Here is a 22,200-nt window from a genome sequence, read left to right on the forward strand (position 1 = left end):
CAGGCCGATGCAATATAAAAACGCTAAAAATGGGCGCTCGTATTGAGGGCCCGTTTACCTAACACGCTGCACCACCTCTTCTGGGCATGCGATGCAATATGCTAAGGAACTGCTAGGGGAAACCGTGCGTCCCTAACGCGTCCTTGACAACAGGCGCCCAGAAGAAGTGGCTGTGTGCGAGCTAAGAAAACGGATGCTCACTTATTTTAAAAACACTTCTTACCCTCCCTTCCTACGTTCAGGGTCGGGGGAGAGAGGCGTCCGTTTTATCCCACGGCAGTTAATTTACCAGCACAACACACACGGCTCACAGCTTGTATTTAGTGCACCCAAAAAGGTTTTTTTCCCCCCCCCATCAATTCTTTTTATTTTTTCATGATGCTGCTTTCTGTGGTTCCTCCTACTTAGTATTACTAAATAGGAGAAACCACCAAAAAAGTACTATTTTTTCGTTCTTAAGTTGAGCCCTTGACGCGCAGCAAAACTTTTACGCAGGAGTAAAATGTGATGGGTTAAAAAGTGCACCTCGGGTGCACGGGGATTTTTTGCATCATGAGGTAGTAGCTAATAGCCTCATCTTCATGGCATTTACATGTGACGAGGGCTATTAGCTACGCCTCTGGATGGGCGTTTTGGATGCTCCGATCCCCTTATTGTATCGGGGGTTAGTCTAGCATGTCCCGGAACCACTCGTTAACCTTGCACTAGGGCTGGCCGCACTTTATTGCGTCGAACCCCCAAAGAATGGAAGCGAGTCACAAAGGAACCGAAAAACTTACCTCATTCTCATGTGAGCTGCCGATCACATAGAAATATAAATCAATGCTACTTTTATACACCACTGTCAAACCCTCCAGGAGTGCAATCTCACCTGAGGAATAGGAAAAGGCAAGGGTCACAACGGCCACAATTTAGACTGCACCAGTGTTCAGAAAGCTCAGTGCTCAGATGCTGCTGCCCTATGCCTTCTGGTGTTTGTGCTCCTGAAAGAGTGGAATAGTGCGTCTTAAGAATACCTTTGGGCTCGGGTTAAGGACTGCATCTTTCCTGGGCAGGATGGATGTGCCCTGGCAAAGGTGTGTGTGTGTGTGTCTGTGTCTCTGTGTGTCTGTCTGGGTCTCTGTGTGTCTGTCTGGGTCTGCCTGTGTCTGCCTGGAGAGGGGATAGCAGGGGGATGCTGCAGGGCAGGACCGAGGTGAATTGGAAAGCTTTGCTGAGGAATGCTTGCATGATACCTGCCCTCACTGGACCTATTCATCTATCAATTTCATGACAGAAGGAAAGCTTTCTTAAAATTTAAATGAAAATTTATATGGAGAAATTCAGGAGGTTAAAAACACACTGAAGTGCCCATTTCCCACTGCTGCTCTGCCATGGTGGTAAACAAGCACATAAGCCCAGCTCTCGAATTCCACGGTCAAAACGCAGAGCGGTCACCTTTAAAGATTTTCATTTACCTGCCCTAATGGATGCCGTACAATAGGCATCGCGGCTGTTAAATTTGTCAAGTGGGGCCAATAAATCGTAAAGGCAGACAGGTAGCTTAACAGACTCTTGAATTCCCAGGAGGGACTGTGCAGAGCTCCCCGTTACTTGCACTTTACTATTAAAATGCAGGAGCAGTCTTCTCTTTCAGCACCGCATTGACGCCCTTTTCCCCTCACCCAACACCCATGCATATACAGGCCCCCCCCACACACACACACACACACACACACACACAAACAGCACAAATCAGAGCCAAGGTGCCATACTGTCCGTCCGCTGGGTTTTGTTGAAAATGTTCTTCTCAAAAGCTTTCTGCTCTTTCACACTGGGGTACGTCTGATCGTAGTACTGTAGAGACAAAGCAGCGTAGATTTAGACATGCAGACAGCAGGGGGGGCAGGGCAGTAAAGTTTGATTCCATTAATGCAGACTGTGGTTTTTAACCAAAATGTGGTTTTTGGATGCTAACGGACGAAGCATAGACTTTGTGACATCATGCCAGAGGCATAATGACATCTTCAAAGTCAGATAAGTAAGGTCTATACACAAATCAACATTTCCCCCCCCAATCAGCTTTTGGATTCAGATACCAAGGTCTCCAGCAGACGAGATGAGTTGAGGATGCTGAACACATGGCCCGACATTTGGATAACCTTATTGGCATAATAATTTTGTGCGTGTCATTGCTGGCTTTAAATGCCTCCTTGTGCCAGAAGGTGTCATTCATAAGTGAGTAGCTATCAGCTACAAGACACAGCACAGGCAAGGTTCAGGCTGCCCTGGTTAGTCAGTGTACTATCTAAGCCAGTGCCCCTAGTTCAGTGCCTGTGAACAATGGTTCTTATCTGGGGAATTACAGGGCCGTGTTCAGATGAGACAAAACAGAAAAGCACCTGGGCTGCAGCACTGTCCAGAGGAGCTACCTACAGGAAGAAAGCAACTAAGAGAAAGACAGAGCAGCAGGCAGAGAAAAGCAGGGACAATAACCAGAGGTATAGGAAGAGGCAGGAGAAAAACAGGCAACATAAGATACACAAACTGCTGAGGACAAGAGAGGCAGGACAGCAAAAGCAAGGGCAATAAACAGATACAGAAACTGCTAAAGAGAGAGAAAGGAGTTAGCAATGGAAGAGCAGGGACCATCTACAGCCATACAGGAGGAGAGAGGTAGGCAGGAGAAAAGCAGGGGAAATGAACAGAGACGTCTGAAGTGTTGAGAAGATGGAGGGCAATAAACAGCTTTTTTTGCTTTTGGAAAATGCGCACTACGTTAAGAGGTCAGGACACCCCTGAAAGAGTCAATAAAGCAAAAGTGAGAGTCTCTTGTACTGTGATTTAGCAGGGATGCAATGCATTCCTCACGGATATGGGTCATGGCGCTCTGCCGTCCAGATCCCTAGAAGCGCACTCCTAAAGCAAGCCCTTCCCAGCACCCCATTTCCTCCTCCAGTATTATGACAGGCTGCCAAGGACAGAGGCAAGCCAGACTCTGGCACCCAGCCCCAGGCATGCGCAGTCCCTCCGAGAACCCCCCCCCCCCCCCCCCCCCCCCCCCCCCCCGGCTCTTCTCCAGCTAATCAGTTGCAGCCAGTTGAGCTCAGACTCTGTGATGGATTTGACATTTAGTAACTGCAAAAGGTTCTCTGCACAGTTACCTTCAATTACCAAGTGGAGCAGCTCCTGAAGGAGGCCAAGCCCCCTACCCACCTCACTAATTGATTTATGGTAAGTGAAGGGGGTAGCAGGGGAAGGAGGTGGAGGGTGAGTTTTACAGATTCCGAAGACTTTCAGAACAGCTATTACAATGTCATTTTTAGGCACAACTCCATCAATATTGGGTTAGGTTTTTTATTTAATTTTTTTTTTTTTTTTTTTTTAACAGGTTACTAGAAGCGTTTAGTATGAACAAATTCTTACATAATGGCTTTTCTTCAGATAGCATAACAAAGCACTTTGCATTTATATTTTGGATCCTTTATGTGACCACCTCGGGTCATACAGTCAAACTACAAACTGTGGTGCTGGTGTCTACAAAAAGGAGAACAATGGCATTTTTCCATCAATTACCGACAGGATTAGAACCGGACAGGGAGATAATGTGACTTGCCCAAGGTCACACAAAGAGCCAGTGACAGAGCTGGGATTTCAATGTATGCATGTTATAGCTCAATTGTCTTTTTTTCAATGTGTAATCTGCTTTTGCTGGCATTGTTGCAGCTGTTGTACAATAAGGGGTCAGCTGGCAGGGCATTAAGCCCCATACTGCACATTTATTTGATTCGTATTCCACCTATCAGCGCTTCAAAACAGATTATATTCAGGTACTGTAGGTATTTCCCTGTTCCCAGAGGGCTCATAATCTAAATTTGTACCTGAACATGTTCCCAATCTCAGCCAAAGTGTTCAAGCAGGCACTGTCCTCAGTCCATAGCTCAAAGCTCCATGTTTGACTCTACAGTTGATCTTAGCCAAAAACCTGCAAATCACTAAACCATACCTCCCTCCTTGAAATCACAGAGGTGCCTCCAGTGATTTAGCCACCCATGGTCTGATAACTCATGTCACAGCAATTCTAGAGCATGTGAAGGTGTGGCAACCTAGCTGTTAGAGCAGTGGGCTGAGAACCAGGAAACCAAATATAGAAATCCCACCGATACTTCTTGTAACCTTAGGCAAGTCACTTTATCTCCCACTGCTTCAGGTATTCACTTAGCCTTGCGCATCATTTGAAAAGGTGGATCAAAAATTTAAAAAAATATATTTTTTTTTATCAGCAAACTTGAGGGCCCATGTTTCTCTACAGTAGGGCTATCAAACTGACCCTCAAGGGCCTAAACCAATCTGGTTTTCAGGCTTTCCTTAAACAGGCACGAGAGAGATTTACAGACATTTGAGGCAGTGTACATGCAAACATACATAGCTCATAGGGATATCTTGAAAACCAGATCAGTTTGCAGGCTTTGAGGATCAGAGCTGGACAAATTGTACATTCCTGATATATATAAAGCTGCCTTTAATTTAAAAAAACATATGCACAAGGTATGGTCAAATGTCAGAAGCTTATGGGACAGAGTATAAGAGGCACCTTGTATAAATTAAACACCCTACTAGCGTTATTGAGGATTTTCGTGCAGCTCCCTTGAGAGCAGCCATAATCAGAGCAGCATCACATGACTTCACAGCTCACTTGAGCCAATCCAAAGGAATCCCTACCTCCCACACCCCAAGATGCTCAGGAGAACTGCAGGCAACATTTTTCAGGCTAACTGGGAGATGCATCAAGCCGCAGTAGTGCTCTAATGTGCAATATACATAATATCTTGCTTCTCCCCGCCCAGGTTCCCTCCCCTATTACAATGACCTTTCTTTGCACGCGATTTATATGCCTGAATGCATGCAAAAAAGGTCATTACTTGACAATCCCACACAAATATTTTAATCGCAGCCAACTGAGAAGATGATCAGCCACGATAAAATACCTACACCTTTTTGAAAAGTAGTAAATGTGAAGCAGGAGGCCCAGGACCTAATGTGGGTCCTAAGGCTCCCGCTCACATTACGAGCCGGGAAAAAAAAACAAAACGAGGAAGTTGCATGGAGGTCAGTGTTGACCCCTGTCTCAAACCCAAGGCCACCAACTGAGGAGGCCTCGACTCCCCCCAAAGTTTAAAAATAATTAAAATGTTGCTGTGCGGCGATGATCCCAGCCCCAACCCCTAAATCATTAATAAAACATAGGGTCCCGGACTGGGACTCCGGGGGCCTCCAAGCCACGCAGAGAGATTAAAAAAACTGGGTCCTGAGCCCCATTCCCATCCCTTCCCCCCTCCTAAGTCAAAAATAGGGTCCCGGTGCCACTTCCCATATCCAACACCTCTAAAGCTAAAACAAAAAATTAGGGTCCAAGCCCCAACCCCCGCCCCCCCCACCTCCCCAGAACCTTAAGTTTTAAGTTTGGGCTCCCACATCAGGGCCAGGGCGCACCCTCGCACAAGGCCCAGCCAGCACCATTTTCCAAAATGGCGCTGACCTGACCTTGCCCCAGTCACCTGACACCAACCGGGTCGGGTGCGCCCTGGTCCTGACACAGAAGCCCAGATTTGGTTCCCGGGGGAGTGAGGATTGTGGCCTGGATCCCTGTTTTCTTTTTAAGTTTTCGGGGTGGGGAGGGGGTATGGGAAGGGGAAGGCGAGCCGGGATCCTTTTTTTTTTTTAGTTCTCGGGGGTGGGAGGTTTTGGGGGCCCAGGAATCCTCTAATTAATTAATGACTTGGGAAAGGGGCCAGGATTATTGCCATACAGCAAAATTTTAATTATTTTTACACTTTGGGAGAGTCAGGGTGCCAGTGAGATGGGGTCAGCACTGACCCCTGGCTTAACCTCTCCATGTGGCTGCAAGATTTTTTTTTTGGGGGGGGGGGGGGGGGGAGGTAGTGGCCCTTTAAGGCCATAGAGTTCCCTTCAGGTTGGGGGCCGCTTGCCGCATTCTTTTGTCCTGCAGAATTTGACTGCAAGACAAAGAGACAAAAGAACGCGTCATAGTGCCACATAGATTTGGGGGAGGGGCCCCTTTATAGCACTGACACACCGCCCCCCCCCTCCAATCCTGCGATAAAACTTTGTGGCTTAATGAATTTAGGCGTAAGAGGGACAGGGCATGGCTGAGTGGTTAGAGGAACAGGCTAGGAATCAGGAGTTCAAATCCTGCTCTTACTGTGGAGTTAGGGCAAGTCCCAATCTCCCTGTGCCTCACACAATGCTAAGGTCTTCCGAGAGGGATTCACCGTATCGCGATGTTATTTGCAGCATGATACCAAGTAAAATAAACGTTACTTTTTAAAACGATCCCAGAAAAGCCTTAACCCGTGCCCTGAGAACTCTTGAAACACCGCGTGGGACGTGGCGAGTTCGATCCACACGTATCACGAAATGGTGAGCTGCCTGATATTTTCTGCATACGTGAGACTGGGGCAAGGTCCAGGCATCGGAACCAGGTAAGGTTGGGGCCAGCCTGCTGGTTCAGTGGCAGAGCTGGGCATGCCTCCTGTCACGCAGTGGGACCTGGGTCAGGTCTTCCATTCACTAGGGCAGCAGGCACACTGTGGAAGCAGCATTCACAGCACTGAGGGGGAAGGAGGGGAGGGAATCCCACTCACTGCACAAAGGCGACACCTAGTGGCCAGATTTAGGGCATACCATTGTGGGGTTCCAGGAGGAATCCTGGCGCATGGCCCCCCCCCCGACCCTTGGCCCGGGACAGTCGCCACGAGGACTGCAGCAAGCGAGTGGGGAAGGGATAAAATCCCCAAGTAGTTGCGAATGAAGGCTCATGGCACTGGATCCCAGACCCGATTCCAACTGAGCTGGGAGTCCTACAGAGCAGGAGGAAACTGCTGGGTCAAAACATTTAATTAAAAATACAAAGGAATAACAAAAATCACAGAAAGGGAAAACAAAAAAGGAGGAAAGGTCCTCAAACTGGGTTTTTGTGCAATTCCTTTCTTTGAGGGCCTTACCTTAGCAAAGAGACGGTCTCCATCATTATCCAGAATGAGCACGGCCTTCACAGTGTACAGGGACGGTTCCTGTGGGAAGATATACACACATTGTCACTACAACACATCCACGCACCCGCCAACGAAGGCAGAGTTACTGGGTTCAGCTCGCACGTCTCCGCCTGGGAGGCTGGTTCCATAAGCATCTTCCATGGGCCACAACTTATATCATCAACCCACACTATCCGCCTCTGTCCTTTGGTAACATTCCTGGCCAGGAGGCTCATGGGATGGGGGAAGCCGTCATCTCCTGCTTGGCTTTTTTTTTAGCTCTCTCTGTAATTGCTTTCCTCTTCCAGGCTCTAGAAAATCTACAGCACTGAACAGAAGTGACAAGCAATAGGAGGAAGCTCAGCTGAGTCAAGGAGGAGGTGAAATTAGCACCATGGGAGCCACCTCAGCATCAGGGTATTACTGCACACACAGAAAGAAATGTAAGATCGCTGTGATGAATGAAGACCACCCTGATTCTGACAATCAGGGGTAGTGGAAGGGTGGGGGTCATTTGGAGCACACAAATCTCTAAACCCAGGTCTGTTTCCACTTCGCCAGGAAGAAAGCTGGATATCTGTAGTGATACTAAGCTGCAGCCTTCTAATCCTGTAACACTTTCTTTAATATTTGGACATCTCCAATACAGCGGGAAAGATCTGATTACCTATACATATTTGCATTATCTTCTAAACCATACAGAAAAACAAAACCCTGTGAGCTTCCTTCTCCGTTACCTCATCTGCTTGTGTGTAGACAAAATTTCACACTTAGATCGTCTTGCTGTCCCCCGACATGAAATACTGGCCCCTGATAACATAGGGTTTTGTACCAGAAGGAATAATACATGCTAAGAATGGTCAAATCATATCCTCAATACTTTAGGACAGATGAGGAATACTCCGTGCAAGTACCTAATCTGAACACAATTCATCAACATTACGGTGGCATCAATGCTGCTCCTCCATCTACAGGACCTTGATGTCCCCAATACAGCAAAACACTAAAACAAGGCTTCCCAAAGCTGGGGATCCTACAGCCAGTTGAGTTTTCAGGATATTCATAATGAATATGCATAAGAAAAAGGTTAATTAGTAACAAACAGCTAGTTTAATTAACCCTTCTAAGGTGTTAAAAGAACTGCAAAACTTGGTAGTTCGTGCCATGCACATAACAACGATGACTAGCTCCCTTCCACTTGTTGGGCAGAAGCCAGCAACTGAGTGCTTTTTGGAAGTAACTCTTCCAGAAACCTGCCCTACTCCAAGACACTTCTCTTGCACCACTCAGTTATCCCTGCCAAAGCAAACAGAAAAGCCCGAAAGGCCTCCTAGAAATTCGTATCTCAAGCTTGAAATGGCACATCAACAGAATGGGCTGCAGGTTGCTGTCCGCAGACTGACAGCTGTTTTTACATTTAGCAGCTCAGGGGGACTGAGGAGGTCACACGCATTCACGGACTCCGAGCAAGCCCATGGCTGCAAGCTTTTGATGTAGTGGTTCCTGGTTAGCTGATGACCCGAGAGATGACACCAGCTCCAGAACAAGGTGTTCACGCCACTTCCATTCTCCTTTTACTAGAGCCGAGTAAGCGAATGGCCAGGAAGGAGAGACTATGCAACGTGTCACGTTCGCAGCTCATTTAGAACTAGTGTAATGGATATAATCCTAAACACACACACATATATACATACAAACACATAACTTGAGCATTGCCCCCTGGTTTGTGTGGCTGAACAGAGAACTAGGCCATGCAGGTGGTCCCCAACCCTTACATCCACTTCAATCGCTCACAGCCTCCAAGCTCTGCTCTTAACTGTAAGGGAACAGAAAAGTGAATTGTGATGACTGTATGGGGACTGGTTATGACAGCAGCAGCAGCAGCACAGCAATAACCACTGTATCCATCCAACAGAACAGAAAGCCTCTCCTGCCCATTCTTCCTAGACCAGGGCTGGAAAGCAAATTCTCTGTGCTGGGTACTCTGCAAGATTTCATGAATCCCTACCGTGAGTAAATTCTTTAACAGTGGCAGCAGAAGGAGCACCACCGGTCTGTAGTGGCAGGAGGTCAAGACTGCAGCAACAAATACTAAAATGCTGCTACTGGCTGGACCACCGACGTCGCTCCACTGCAGCCACCGATTTGAAAGAACACTCCGCGCCCAGACAGCGATACCGTTACGCTCTTCAAATCCGTGGCCATACCTCCCCCGAGGCAGTTCAGCCAAATCAGCAGGCCCCCCTGCTGCGGGGGGGGGGGGGATTAGAAACGAGAGACCTGGTCCTCCGGGCACAGCTCCTCCACCGGACGCTGGAAAGCTCTCGAGACAAAGTTCTGTGATGCACTGACTTGCAGTTACTCACAGTCGGAGTGTATGACAGAACTTCACCTCAAACGCTGATATCCCACTGCTGACCCAGGGCGCTGTGAAGACAAATGACCTGCCTGTGCCACTGACAGGAGGCCCTCAGACTCCCCCCACCCTATTGTTGAATATGCTACAAGAGAATTCATGAAAAGGTTAGCACAGGCAATGGAACACTTCTCATTTACTGTTTGAGGGGGGGGAGGAAAAAAAAAAAAAAAGATTGCCATGCCACAAACAATTTATACAGGGATCTCAAAGCCTGATGCCCAGGCCATCACATCACCCACAAACAGAAGAAGGACTACCAAGTCTGTTTCTCAATCAGGACATTCCAATTCAATAATACACCCCTTTTCTTTCTGATTTTTTGATTAAAAAGAGCAAAAAACAGGCATTTGATACTTTTCCCCACCTTCTCCACACTTGGTTCCTCCTGCTTCTGTGGATCCACAAGAAGGTGAACGAAGGCTTTAACCCAATATGTCCCGATTTTTTTTTTTTTTTTTAAGAAGGTTTCCTCTAAATAGGATACTGGGTTAATGGTATGAATAGGGCCAGAGGTCTGCATCAGCCCCACCCTCATACATCCAAGCCTAAGAACTTCCTCATACACAGCATCTGCAAACAGCATTGCAACAAGGGAGAAGAAACTTCAAATATCATCTTTCTAGGACAATACAGAAATATGAAACATTTTAGAGAAAATGGAAAATAGACTAGGAACAGAAGTAAAAAAAACATGCAAGCTGGGTTTCTGAGAACAGATGTAATACTGCAGTAGTTTTACAGAACCCGCAGGATCTGTGTTAATCACTCCTCATCTCCCTTCACCCAGTCTAGATTTCCCTTCCATGGAACAGCCACATTTCCAATGCTGCTGCAGTGCAGCTCCGATTTAGAAGTGTCCCATCCCGTGAAAATACAAAAACATTGACAATTCAAGGATTTAAGCTTTGCTATTTTGCTGTAATTCATTATTTTCTCCTTTCATTATGCATAAAGGTCTGCAGCATTTCCCTTGAAAGCTTTTGCAGGTGCCAAAAGCTTGCATGGATGTAGAAAGACCAAGCCAAAAATATTCGAGCCTGGGGTCATGCTGAACCTGGAAAGGATTCAAGAGAGGCAGATCGCCATGCATCAAGATGCTCACTAACGAAGCTTATTACACCATCAACAAAAAAACAGCAATATCTTTGGTCAGATTCAAGGAGGACAAAAAACCTAAAGCTCAGCCAACAATCTGTCTACACAGAATCCGTATATAGGTCATCACCCATAAATGTGCTCTGCTATAAGCCCCACCAGCAGAATGTCCCCCAATCAATCACAAGCTTCTTTAAAATGACGGATAAAGATGCCATACAAAGTAGGAATAATCCCCCTTCACTGGACAAGGATAAAGGGGGCATAAAACATTCTGCGTAATAAAATGTAAACCCTTTGGCGAGTGTCCCAACAGCCTCATATCCCAGAACATACTGTTAGCTTCCCAACACATACAAGTCAGGGTCCACCCCAATATCAATTTACACTATAAAAGGCACCCCAGCTAGTCACCGGGTGTGCTCAGAGCTAAACCCGCACCCCGAAAGGTGTTAACGACTTTCAGCCAGGTCCCATTTCACCTACACATAAGCCCACATAAAGTGCTCAAGTTCTTGGCAGACTATGCCAGTCTCCAACATCAGGCAGGGCTTATACCAGAATGTGCAAGGGATTCTACAGAGAAGATGTCTGGGCTGAGCTTTAGAATCTAGGGACAGGTTCTCTTTCTCCTCTTCTAATCTTATTATTTTCAGTGATTTAACTCTTCGTGCCTCACATTTGCACAAGTATCTTCACACACACACACTGTTCTTCCATTCCCAAATGATAGACACAATTATCCAGATCGTTCAACTGAACTAAGACCCAAGGTGCACGGCGCCTAACCGCTTCCAGCTGTCTTTCAGCTACATCACTCTACAGGGAGATCCCGAGGTGAACAGCCTCCATTGGACGTTAGAAGACAGGATGAGCCTTCCTTCCAGTGTTCATCTTTCTTTGAAAGTCTTACTGATATGGGAGTGTGATGTCCTGGAAACATCCCCCATTAGAATAATGGTTTCTGCAGCAGAACACCCAAAATCAAGCTTCCAGAAAGAAAACAAGCCTCTAACATATATAAACTCAGCACTCAGTCAACAGATCAGTCAAGCACACTTTTTACTCCCTATGTAAAAATATGGAGTAGCCTAGTGGTTAGAGCAGCAGGCTGTGAACTAGGGAAGCCAGGGTTCAAATCACCCTCCATTGCCTCCGATACAAACAGACTGTGAGCCCGCCCGCTGGGGACAGAGAAATACCCCACAGGACCTGAATGCAATCTGCTTGGAAGTGTCTGAAAGGTGGACTAATAAATATCTATTTTACACACACCCACATAAATAAACCAGATTGATTCAAGACCCTACTGTCCCTTTCCAGAAAAGGACACTGAAGGATAAAATCAACTAAGGAAAGTAAATAAAATAGGCAAGTTGCTATTTTAAGGGAATGTTGGTAGAATGGCTGCTTAAAAAATGCTGAAGTACCGAATCAAACCTGAAATCAAGGGATAAAGGATCTCCTGGCTACAGAAGCAGCGGCCCTGAGACTTACACATGAGCCATCAGTACACACCACACACGAGTTCACTGGAGGGGAGAGGCATGAGCCGCATAAATCGCTCTGCTTGAGCTTTTAGTTCAAGCAAAGGTCTGCTGCCAGCAATCAGCCATTAAAACAAGACATTAAGAGTTATGGCGGGCTTTATTCAGATAATTTAATTTAAAGTTTCAATAAATTAAGCTTCAATCTATTAAAGTAGGTGTGCAATAATCCAGATGGTCATCATGATAGCAGTGTCTCTACCATTAAAAAAAAAAAAAAAAAGGAAAAAAAAACACAAAACACTTTACAGCTGGTCAGATCCTCCCCACCCAAGGCCGCTCTGGCACCAGCTGCAGGCAGCCAAGAAATATGGCACGATCCTGGAAAGCCCCCCCCCCCCCGTCCATGCTCTCGTGCTGCAACTAGTGAAGAGCGAATAAAGAGAGGAAGGGCAAGCCTGGGATTTGGGGAGAAGATAATGGAGTCTGACACTGGGCGCAAGAGGTGCAGTTATTACAGCAGGGGAACGCGCTCTCCTCTGAACCCTGAAATGTAAGTCCGCACCTTCTGTGTTTATAAGGCTCCCAAGGTTCACTTTCATTCAACTACAGTAATCCATCAAGGCCGGGGGAGGGTAGGAGGAGAAGAAAAAAAAAAAAAAAGCAAATCAAAGAAAAGTCTGAAGAGATTCATTTATATGGAAGGCATTCCACTGCCCATGGAAGAGATATCTTGCTGTAGTGCTCCTGACCTGCAGTCACCAGGAAGAGCCTTTCTGCACTGGAACTTGTAACAATCTGGATTTCTGACCTGTCAGGTCAGAATGAGCTCCAGGGGCCTATGGTGGCAGGAGGTCAAGACTGCAGCATCGGTATTAAAATGCTGCTACTGGATGGACTGCCAGTGTTTCTGCATTACAGAACAGAGGAGCTAGTTTAAACTACTGTGCCTAGGGAGTCTTAAAACGATCCCTGGGGGTACAAATGCTGCCATTCACAGTGAAAGCTTGTTCATGTATGCCTGGTTTCTACAGACACCAGATACACAGAGGTGATACTGAGACAAGTTCAACCTTCTTTTGAAGCATCATTTCTCAGTGCATATGGATTAACAATGAAAAATATTTTAAATTGCGCTTTTCTGGATTTCAATACTACTGTTAGTAGACTAACAGCAGTATTGCATAAAATGCATCATGCATGGGAGGGTCCTTTCACTGGAGAAATGTAGTTCTGATTCCTAACCAGTAGCACAAAGTCAAGAGCTCCTAGAAAACATGTTCAAATCCGCTGTGTTGCCTCGCAAAACCATTTTATTTTCCCACGTCGCCCAATTGTGATCGAGGTGATAACATTATTTCCCGGCCCCTTTAAAAGTAGCCTAGGCACAAGAAATGTGCTATCGTTCTATCCATCTACCCCAAGTATGTCTACAGGGATACTTCCCAAGCCTTCATATTCAAACCAAGTCAGGATCCTGTGTGCATGGAAACCACCTTAGGGAGTCATATTAATGGGGCCGATTTGGGTTGGGTCAGTTGGGGATACTGTGCAAGTATTATTGATTTACTGGATTTGATATACTGCTTGTAAAGACAAAATTATCCAAGCAGCTTATACTAAAATAGATTTAACAAACTAATGAGTATCAAGTGGTTACAAGAAATGTAAACAAGGCCTCTGGCAGCTGGAGGGGGGGTCACAGTCAAGATTTAGAACCAGTCATACAGGCTTCGGACCTCAGGACTGGTCCTGCAATACCCTGCAGGAGGAACAATGTCCAGCTGGTTGCAAATGAATGCTCACAGCATCAAATTCCCAACCCAGGTTTCAAATGAGCTGGATGGAGGTAAAAAAAAACCAACCCAAAAACATTTCCATATTAATGTGCATTTGAGTAGGAGGTTATTAAGGAATCCGCTGCCAGTCATGCAGTGTTTGCTGGGGTTCTCCCAAATTGCACAGCTCTGTGCTCAGGACCATTTTCTGCTAAGCAGCCTCATTAATGTGATTACTTCTGTCACTTTCAACTCCTCCCAATCCTCTGATGTTGTTTGTCCTCAAAGTCTGTTCATATCCAGCAACAAAATATATATGACAGGGAGCTGGACTAGAAGTGTAGTGCAACCCAAGAGCAAGAGCTGAGGATTAAAACAGGTCCCCGCAGGGGTTTTCTAGCAGCCAGTATACACCATTCATTTCATTTCATTTATTAAAATTTATTAATCGCTTACCACAAAAGAGGCCTAGGCGATTTACATCATTAACATACATAATAAAAACATAAAGAATAACAAATACAATAACACACAAATTGCTTATGTTTCACAGAAACAAAAATAGTCAAGTAAAATTAAACTTGTACAGGGATAAATCTCAGCACCATGCATAAAACAAGGTACCAGTACAGAACAAAACAGCACATCCGGTACTCTAAAAGGGTAAACTAACATCAGTGAGCTCAAATGCGGCCGAATGATCGGAGAACAGCCTTACTGGTTTCAGTGGCTGGGCAAATTATCAAAGTCTGAAAGTAAAACAAGGAAGGGGGCCTGGATTTAGTATGGTTCCTGTAAGACTCGTAGAGGAAGATGAGGCCCAGAATAGCCTCCCATTGCATGTGCAGATGGGTCAGCACCAAAATGGAATTTAAATATTCTTGGGACCAAAAGGACAGTGGTAGGAACAGGGCTGAGCAAAGAGAAAAGAGGGAGCCCGTGTTGCCTTAAGTATGATACTTTATATGCTCCTCTACCCAAAATGGTAGAGAACCAGAAAAGACAACAACTGGGCAAGACTGTATGTTCTGGAGGCACATCCAATCCGTCTGGTTTTAAGCATACACGAGAGATCTGTAAACAGCGAGTCTCCATGTACGTGCATCTCTCGCATGCATACTCATTGTGGCAACGCTGAAAACCCAACTGGCTGGATATGCCTCCAGAATACACTGGTGTATCTCCCTCTGCTCCCATTGCCTTGCTCCCTTTCAGTTTTGCAAATTACCTTCAGTGAGTGGAGAGGGAGTCTACCCTCACACTCCTGTATGCACTCTCCAATCCCTTCTTCAGTGAACACTATGAAAAGCAGCTGTTCAGTATATTTGCCTTTTTTTCTGGTCGTCCCCATATATAATTCCTCCTTTTCTTACAAGCCCACCCCTGCACTTCCTCCTTTCGATGGCACTGCTGAAAGAGAAAAGTTTTGAAGGCATGCTTTAGTGCCTTAGCTGTTTTTGCTTCAGTTTGAGCCTGCACGGTCCTACCTATCTTGCCTGGCTGATCTTTTCCTCCCCATTCCCAAATCCTTTGTGCCTTATGAATGCTTGTCAGCTGCCTTGGGGGTCAGATGTATTTACTTTGCTAATAAAGATGTGCTGCTCTTACTACAGCTCCCTTTACTTTAAGCCCACCGTTGTTCTACTACACCAAGATCTTCCCTACCTGCCAGTGCCCTCCAAAGGCAGGGGACCCCAAACTTTTCAAGAGCAGGGTCGCCTAGGGCATTTCTAATCACCAAAAGAAATTGGGGGGGGGGGGGGGGGAGGCGCCCCTTAGAGTTGTTTGCTGGAGAGGGATTGAGAGGGCACCTTGTCTGGCCCTTTTGCTGATTTGAAATGCTGGGGAAGGGGGAAAGGCAGGGGATGGTTCCCAGGGGTATGGCAGATAGCGTCAGCAATATTTCTAGATTTCGCCAAAGTTGGCAACTCTGCCGCACGCCCTGCAAAGTTCTTCTCTGCCTGCCCATCTAAGGAAGTAGGGGGCTTGGAGGTGCAATGTTTGTAGTGCACTCTCTCACTCAACCCCATGCTCTTATTCCTTCTTTTCCCTCCCTACTCTCTATCCCTTCTCATGCCAGATTCATGGTATAAGCCAAACATACCCCTATGGGGACCCTAATTCAGGGAGAGTGGCTTGGACTTGATACCTTGCTTATAAAAAAGATTTAAGAACATGCCATACTGGGCCACACCAAGGGTCCATCAAGCCCAGCATCCTGTTTCCAACAGTGGCCAATCCAGGCCATAAGAACCTGGCAAATACCTAAAAACTAAGTCTATTCCATGTTACCATTGCTAGTAATAGCAGTGGCTATTCTCTTATTCAACTTAATTAATAGCAGGTAATGGACTTCTCCTCCAAGAACTTATCCAATCCTTTTTTAAACACAGCTATACTAACTGCACTAACCACATCCTCTGGCAACAAATTCCAGAGTTTAATTGTGCGTTGAGTAAAAAAGAACTTTCTCCGATTAGTTTTAAATGTGCCCCATGCTAACTTCATGGAGTGCCCCCTAGTCCTTCTATTATCTGAAAGAGTAAATAACAGATTCATATCTACCCGTTCTAGACCTCTCATGATTTTAAACACCTCTATCATATCCTCCCTCAGCCGTCTCTTCTCAAAGCTGAAAACTCCAAGCTGAAAAGGATGGTTGGGAGCAACCAGAACTACATAAAGAACATAAGAACATAAGAAAATGCCATACTGGGTCAGACCAAGGGTCCATCAAGCCCAGCATCCTGCTTCCAACAGTGGCCAATCCAGGCCATAAGTACCTGGCAAGTACCCAAACATTAGATAAATCACATGCTACTATTGCTTATTAATTACTGTAATAGCAATTTATGGGTTTTTCCTCTAGGAATTTATCCAAACCTTTTTTAAAGCCAGTTATACTAACTGCTGTAACCACATCCTCTGGCAATGAATTCCAGAGGTCAACTATGCACCGAGTGAAAAAGAATTTGATTGGTTTTAAATTAGCTACTTGCTAACTTCATGGAGTGCCCTCTGGTCCTTCTATTATCTGAGAGAGTAAATAACCAATTTACATTAACTTGTTCAAGTCCTTTCATGATTTTGTAGACTTCTATCATATCCCCCTCAGTCAATCCTTACCTGGCTTCCCTTGGAAGCCCCACAGAACCCACGGCTCGGAACCCCCAGAGCCTTCCTCCTGGTGGCCTGAAAAACACCCCACAGCAGTTAAAATCTCCTTAGGTCTATGCTGCAGCCTGTCTCGCTGTCTTTGGCCCAAGTAGCTCCACCTGCACAAGCAGAACTAACACTAGCAATGGCCTTGCACTGACATGCCACGTCCATACCACTCTGTAATGCTGCCACTTCAAGCATCTGAGCTGGTGGTAGCGGTGGAATGCACTCCCACCACCGCAGGCCACATTAAACTCCTTGTCATTGCTGCCGAGGACTGGATGAAATTCAGCCAAGAGCCACATCCAGCCCTCAGGCCATAGTTTGGGGACTCCTACCCTAAAGTATTCTTCCATGCTAACAAAGCTGCTTCTCTTCACGACCCACACCTTTGTATGACCCACCTGTCTTTATTCTTAGATTAAACCACACCAACTGGTGACCACCTACTGTAACATTAGAAACTTTTTGTAAGTACCAGATTGAATATCACCCCTTCCCCTTGTGGGTTCTGTTACCATTTTCCTGAGAATCACCCTCTGTAGCGGTTCCAGGATTTTCTTCTTCCTAGCTGATTCTGCAGCTGGCCTGCTCTTCAACATCTGGCAGATTAAAATGTCACGTTAGCAACACCTTCCCCTTCACTGCAATTTTCTTGTAGATGTGTGACTAAACCTTTATTCAGCAAACCGCCTGCACTGAGGGCTAATCACACTGGTATAAATGGAAGTGCTCTTTTGCTCTAAGATAACCCACAGTGACTCCTCCTTTCCCTTATCCAGTGTATTTCAATCACTTTATGCAATAAAACAAAAGAAAGACACATTAAAGTGCCACTTCTCCCCCATCCTTAAGCAGGTGGTTATATTCCAGTCATGGGCTTATTATACCAGCTCTCTGTGAGACACAGCATCCAAACCTGCCTCCATCATTAGGGGCTCCCGGTTTGGGCTTTAATTATCCAGATCATGAGCATTTGTAAACACAATCTTCCATAGACATATAGAATATGGACAGCAGATAAAGTCCATACAGTCTGTCCTTCTGCTCAGCTTTATAGTCCCTTCCTCTACACTTGTCCTTTTTTGCTTGAATTCGGAAAACTGTCATCCTCTCTACCACCTACACTAAGGCTGTTCCATGCATCCATCCCCATTTCTGTAGAGAAATATTTCCTTACTACTCCTGAGTCTACCCTCCTTTCACTCTCCAGATACTGCTCCTTCCCTTGTCCTCCCTAAATAGCCTTAAAATATTTCCTGATCACTCTTAAGCTATTCATCCACACCCCCATCAGATTTGGTTTTATTTTTATCTCTCTGTTTTCTCAATCTTTATTTTGGAAGACTTATCCATTCCTAATCCACTTCTCTGAGGCTGCCATGCTTCCTTTTCCCAGCAGGCTTCTCTCTCTATTCCTGCTGGTTAGCCAACAGGAGCTCACAGTCCATAAAATAGAGGGGTGCAGCTGCAGCCTGGAAGTGTCTGAAAAGTACACCAGCAATCATATTTAAAGTCTCTGAAAACTATGGGCATCAAAGAATTGGACTATTATATGCCTCAAAGTTGGCTAGTAGCCCTGAACACATGTAAGCTTTCTCTTTTGTCCTGGCAGTTTCCTCCTCCTCCTCCTCCTTTGGGCTCTCAGCTCAGTCAGAACTAGTTTATATTGGACTATGGTTCCATGAGCCATCATTCAGAACTACCCAGGGATTTTCCCCCTATTTTATTTCCTCTCCCAACTTACTTTAGTCCAGCGATTGCTTCTGCTGAGAACTAGGTAACCAATGTTGTATGATGACTGGGTCTCCAAACCCCGCTGGAGCTGCGAACTCTGCCAACCTAGGGAGCCAATGCTCCTGAGCCGAGAATCAGACACAGGTCTTCCACGTGGCAGTGCTCAATATGGACAGTGTCCCAACCAAGGCTGGACAAATGCTCGATTCTTAAGACATTTGGTAGTTCAATAAAGATATTTCTCCTTAATTGCTCCAGGGATTTTCTTTTAGCAAATACATTGTGCTATTTTAAGCTTTGGCAAATGATTAGAACAGCAAACTAAGTCCCATGAATGGAACCAACATCCACAAAATGGGATACTGCTCCCTGTGACTCCCCAGTATCAGTCTCTGGGTCCTTTATAGGTCTGGTCCGATGACTGTGCAACTGCTTCTCATCATTTCAATTTGCAACATTACAGAAGGACATAGGTTTTGCCACTCTACATATGTTAGCAAAATATTTTACACAAAAATCTAACTGCAACTTAACAGGCCATGATTTCAAACATTTATCATGGTGGAACGGTCTAGTAAGGCCCATCCTACACTTTATATCCCATTATCAATGCTTCATGTTTGCAACAATATTCTAATCACATGCAGAGGAATCAGGAGTTGAGTGTGGGGATGAGTATAAAAAGAGGCAGCAAAATGCAATAAAACAGCAAGGTTTAGGCAAAGCAGAAGCTATTTTAGCCTTTTGGTGAATTTCTAACACAAAAGATACACCTACACATGGAGGACTGAACATTTTGACACACAATTCTGCAGTTTTTATCTTGCAAATTAGTTTTACTTGTAAAGGCAGCAAAACTTAGGTTGGCACCATTTGCTTGCACTTCCCCAAATGCCCAAGGGGTATCCATGCCACAATTGCTCTGATCCTCTCCCTCCGCAAAGAGACAAGAAATAAAATGTACAGAAAATCATTCATATGCACAGAAAAAGATTACCACATTCCCAAAATAAGAGCAGGAGATAGAGAGCTACCAGTTAACTCCAGGCTTATCAGGATATCTTGAGCCCGTCTTAGTTTTGTTTTGTTTTAACTCCAAAACCATTCTGGGATTTGAGGTCAAATCAACAAAAGAAAAAGAAACTCAAAGTGTACTTGATAATTTAATGCACTCACTTGGAAAAGGCAAAATTAAATCAAATACCTTGTTTTCAGGTGAACATGGTTATAAAGTGACCTGCCCCAAGGTCACACAATCAGTGGCTGAAGGAAGTCCAGGACACAGAACTGGGGCCGGTATTTTAACTTACTAGGCAATATCTGAAAATCTGCTCCCTTTCTCCCTCTTCCACAATGAAAGCATACAGCACACAATTTTACTTCTTCAAATACATCACATACTAATGTCCCAAAGCGAGGGAGTTTCTGATAGTAAAAAGATTCTATATAAAATGTAAGACAAATAGCTAAACTTACAAATCCAAACTATCATATGCTGCCCCACTTAAAGCATGCTGCACCCCAGATGGGTGCCTTATTTTCCTACCCCTTGTCCCAGCCCTGCCAGGCTAACTCCTGAATCATAGCCCAGTTCTTTAAACCCTTAGGCCTTGCCTACTCCCAAAGGGTTGGATAATCAGGAATGAAAAAGACTTACCTAAAATCAGATTCAATTTAGCAGGATTCATGGATTGATTAAAAAAAAAAAAGTTGATCTCTATGTGTAATAAAATCATACAGTCGGTGTAAGTGAGCTATAAAGGCAAACCTGAATCCCATAATTAAGAATGTAAATAAACTGATGCACTTATGGTGATCATCAAATAGCTTTGCATGCATCACATACATATGCATAAAACAAACTATAGTTCCAACAGCTGTATGCTGGATTTGTAAATTTTAAAAAGGACACATAACAAATAAGAAATAAACTATGCTGAGGCAGAAGGGAGGGATGGCAAAGACAGAACTATGAACAGTACAGAAACGGAAAGTTAAAATTTAATTTTTTTCCCCCACTAACACTTAGGAAACACCTAGGAAACACCATAGAAAAGAATTCATGTTTTCTTTTTTTTTTTTTTTAAGGTGATTCATATTTAACAGAGAGAGAAAACAGTGGTTATTGGTCTTCTTCGTGCCTTCAAAAGAGCAGTTGTATGGCTGCATTGGGCTTCCAAAAATCGAGAGTGGTTAACGTTTGAACCGTAACATAAACAAACAAGGGGCAGCCCAATGTTTCAGGCAATAGCCTCACTAATTTTGGCAGCTATTCGGATTATTACAAAGCTTGGTGGGAAAACATGGGGGGGGATGGGGAGCTCTGGGTGAAAACCAAAAAGGGAAGAATATAAGCCTGAAACAAAATGACAGAGAACCAGAGAAGAAGAAACTAGGCCAAATGGTCTTTATTTATCCTCATTTACTCTTACTAAAAGGGCTAATGCGGCACAAGACAAGGAGAAGAAAAAGGCAGCTAGAAAGCACTCTGGCCATTTTTTTCCATCTCCATTATGTTAGGAAAAAAATCCTTTAGCTCCTTTTTAATAGAAAAATGTAGACCCTGTCCTCTTTCTTGAAGTCTCCAGCGCTCCCTCCCCCCCGCTGCTCTGCTAAGGATGACAATCAGCCCCAACAGCTGTCAGCCACCAGGACGGCCCAGGTGTGCTGCTGCTGGCAGGCAGCTCCTCACATCCGGCTTAGGCGGAGATGGCCCTTTCCCGGCACCAATAAGCCCCAGAACCAGGAAGAACCGCCAGTCCCCACCCCATGAGGGGAGCCTCAGAAGGGTGAGGGTCTGGGTCCACTGCTGCCGCCGCCGCCACCCCCCACCTCGGAGGGGGGGGGGAGGGGTAAAGTTACCAACTGGCTCCGGGTCAGCAAGGCCTTTACCCCCACCTAGCAGCGCCAGACTCCCCCCACAGCAACAGGAGGAACAAAGCCCGACCCTCCCCGGGGCCTGTCGCGCGGCGACGTAACCGTCTCTGCTCGGACGATCCCCTCGCTCCTCCCCGCCCCCCCCGGAACCTGCAGTCCCCCCATTACCCACCAGGATCAGCGCCTCCATCTTCCTCAGCCTTGCCGACGTGGACCCACTCAGCCTCCGCTCACACCGATTCGCTGTAGGACCTGCCAATCCCCATCCCAGCCCTCCCCTCCCAGACGGAGCCCGAAGTCGCTTTCTCATTGGCTAGGCTCATCCGCCTCTTACCTAACCCAGCTAGGATTGGTTAGACAAGGAGCGTGACGTCGCTAGTCTAGGCCTCCCTGGGCCTCGGATCGCTCAATTGGTCAGAGCGGCTGTCTGTGAAATGGGAAGGGCCGAGCCTCTTCGTGGATTCGTGGATTGGTGAATTTCCTGTCCAATGGGGACCCGAGGGGAGAAAGGTTACTACATTCTAATTGGTGGAATTGCCAAAGCGCGTTTCCTGGATCGTTCAGTGTGAGTTACCTGGTGGATGACGTCACCAACCGTACATACGTGCCTCTTA

General features: G+C 45.7%; 1 protein-coding gene across 3 annotated transcripts in view; it reads right to left on the minus strand.

Annotated features, from left to right (window-relative positions):
• The window catches only part of COPZ1 (coatomer protein complex subunit zeta 1), a 45,722-nt gene extending 23,819 nt beyond the window's left edge, over positions 1–21,903 (minus strand). For 2 of the 3 annotated variants that reach the window (XR_003855577.1, XM_029595153.1), the window contains exons 1-4: positions 9,818–9,988; positions 7,005–7,073; positions 1,755–1,836; positions 780–871 (exon numbers count right to left, since the gene is read on the minus strand). Coding sequence is in view for 2 of the 3 variants with exons in the window: in XM_029595153.1 (XP_029451013.1) it covers positions 780–871; positions 1,755–1,836; positions 7,005–7,073; positions 9,818–9,988 (414 nt within the window). In the remaining variant the exon portion in view is untranslated. Of the gene's footprint in view, positions 1–779; positions 872–1,754; positions 1,837–7,004; positions 7,074–9,817; positions 9,989–21,758 lie in introns of those variants that run through there. The other variant, XM_029595154.1, reaches the window with a different exon arrangement.
• Between the last annotated feature and the right edge of the window lie 297 nt (positions 21,904–22,200).

Source organism: Rhinatrema bivittatum, chromosome 3, assembly GCF_901001135.1.
Source record: "Rhinatrema bivittatum chromosome 3, aRhiBiv1.1, whole genome shotgun sequence".
Classification (NCBI taxonomy): domain Eukaryota; kingdom Metazoa; phylum Chordata; class Amphibia; order Gymnophiona; family Rhinatrematidae; genus Rhinatrema; species Rhinatrema bivittatum.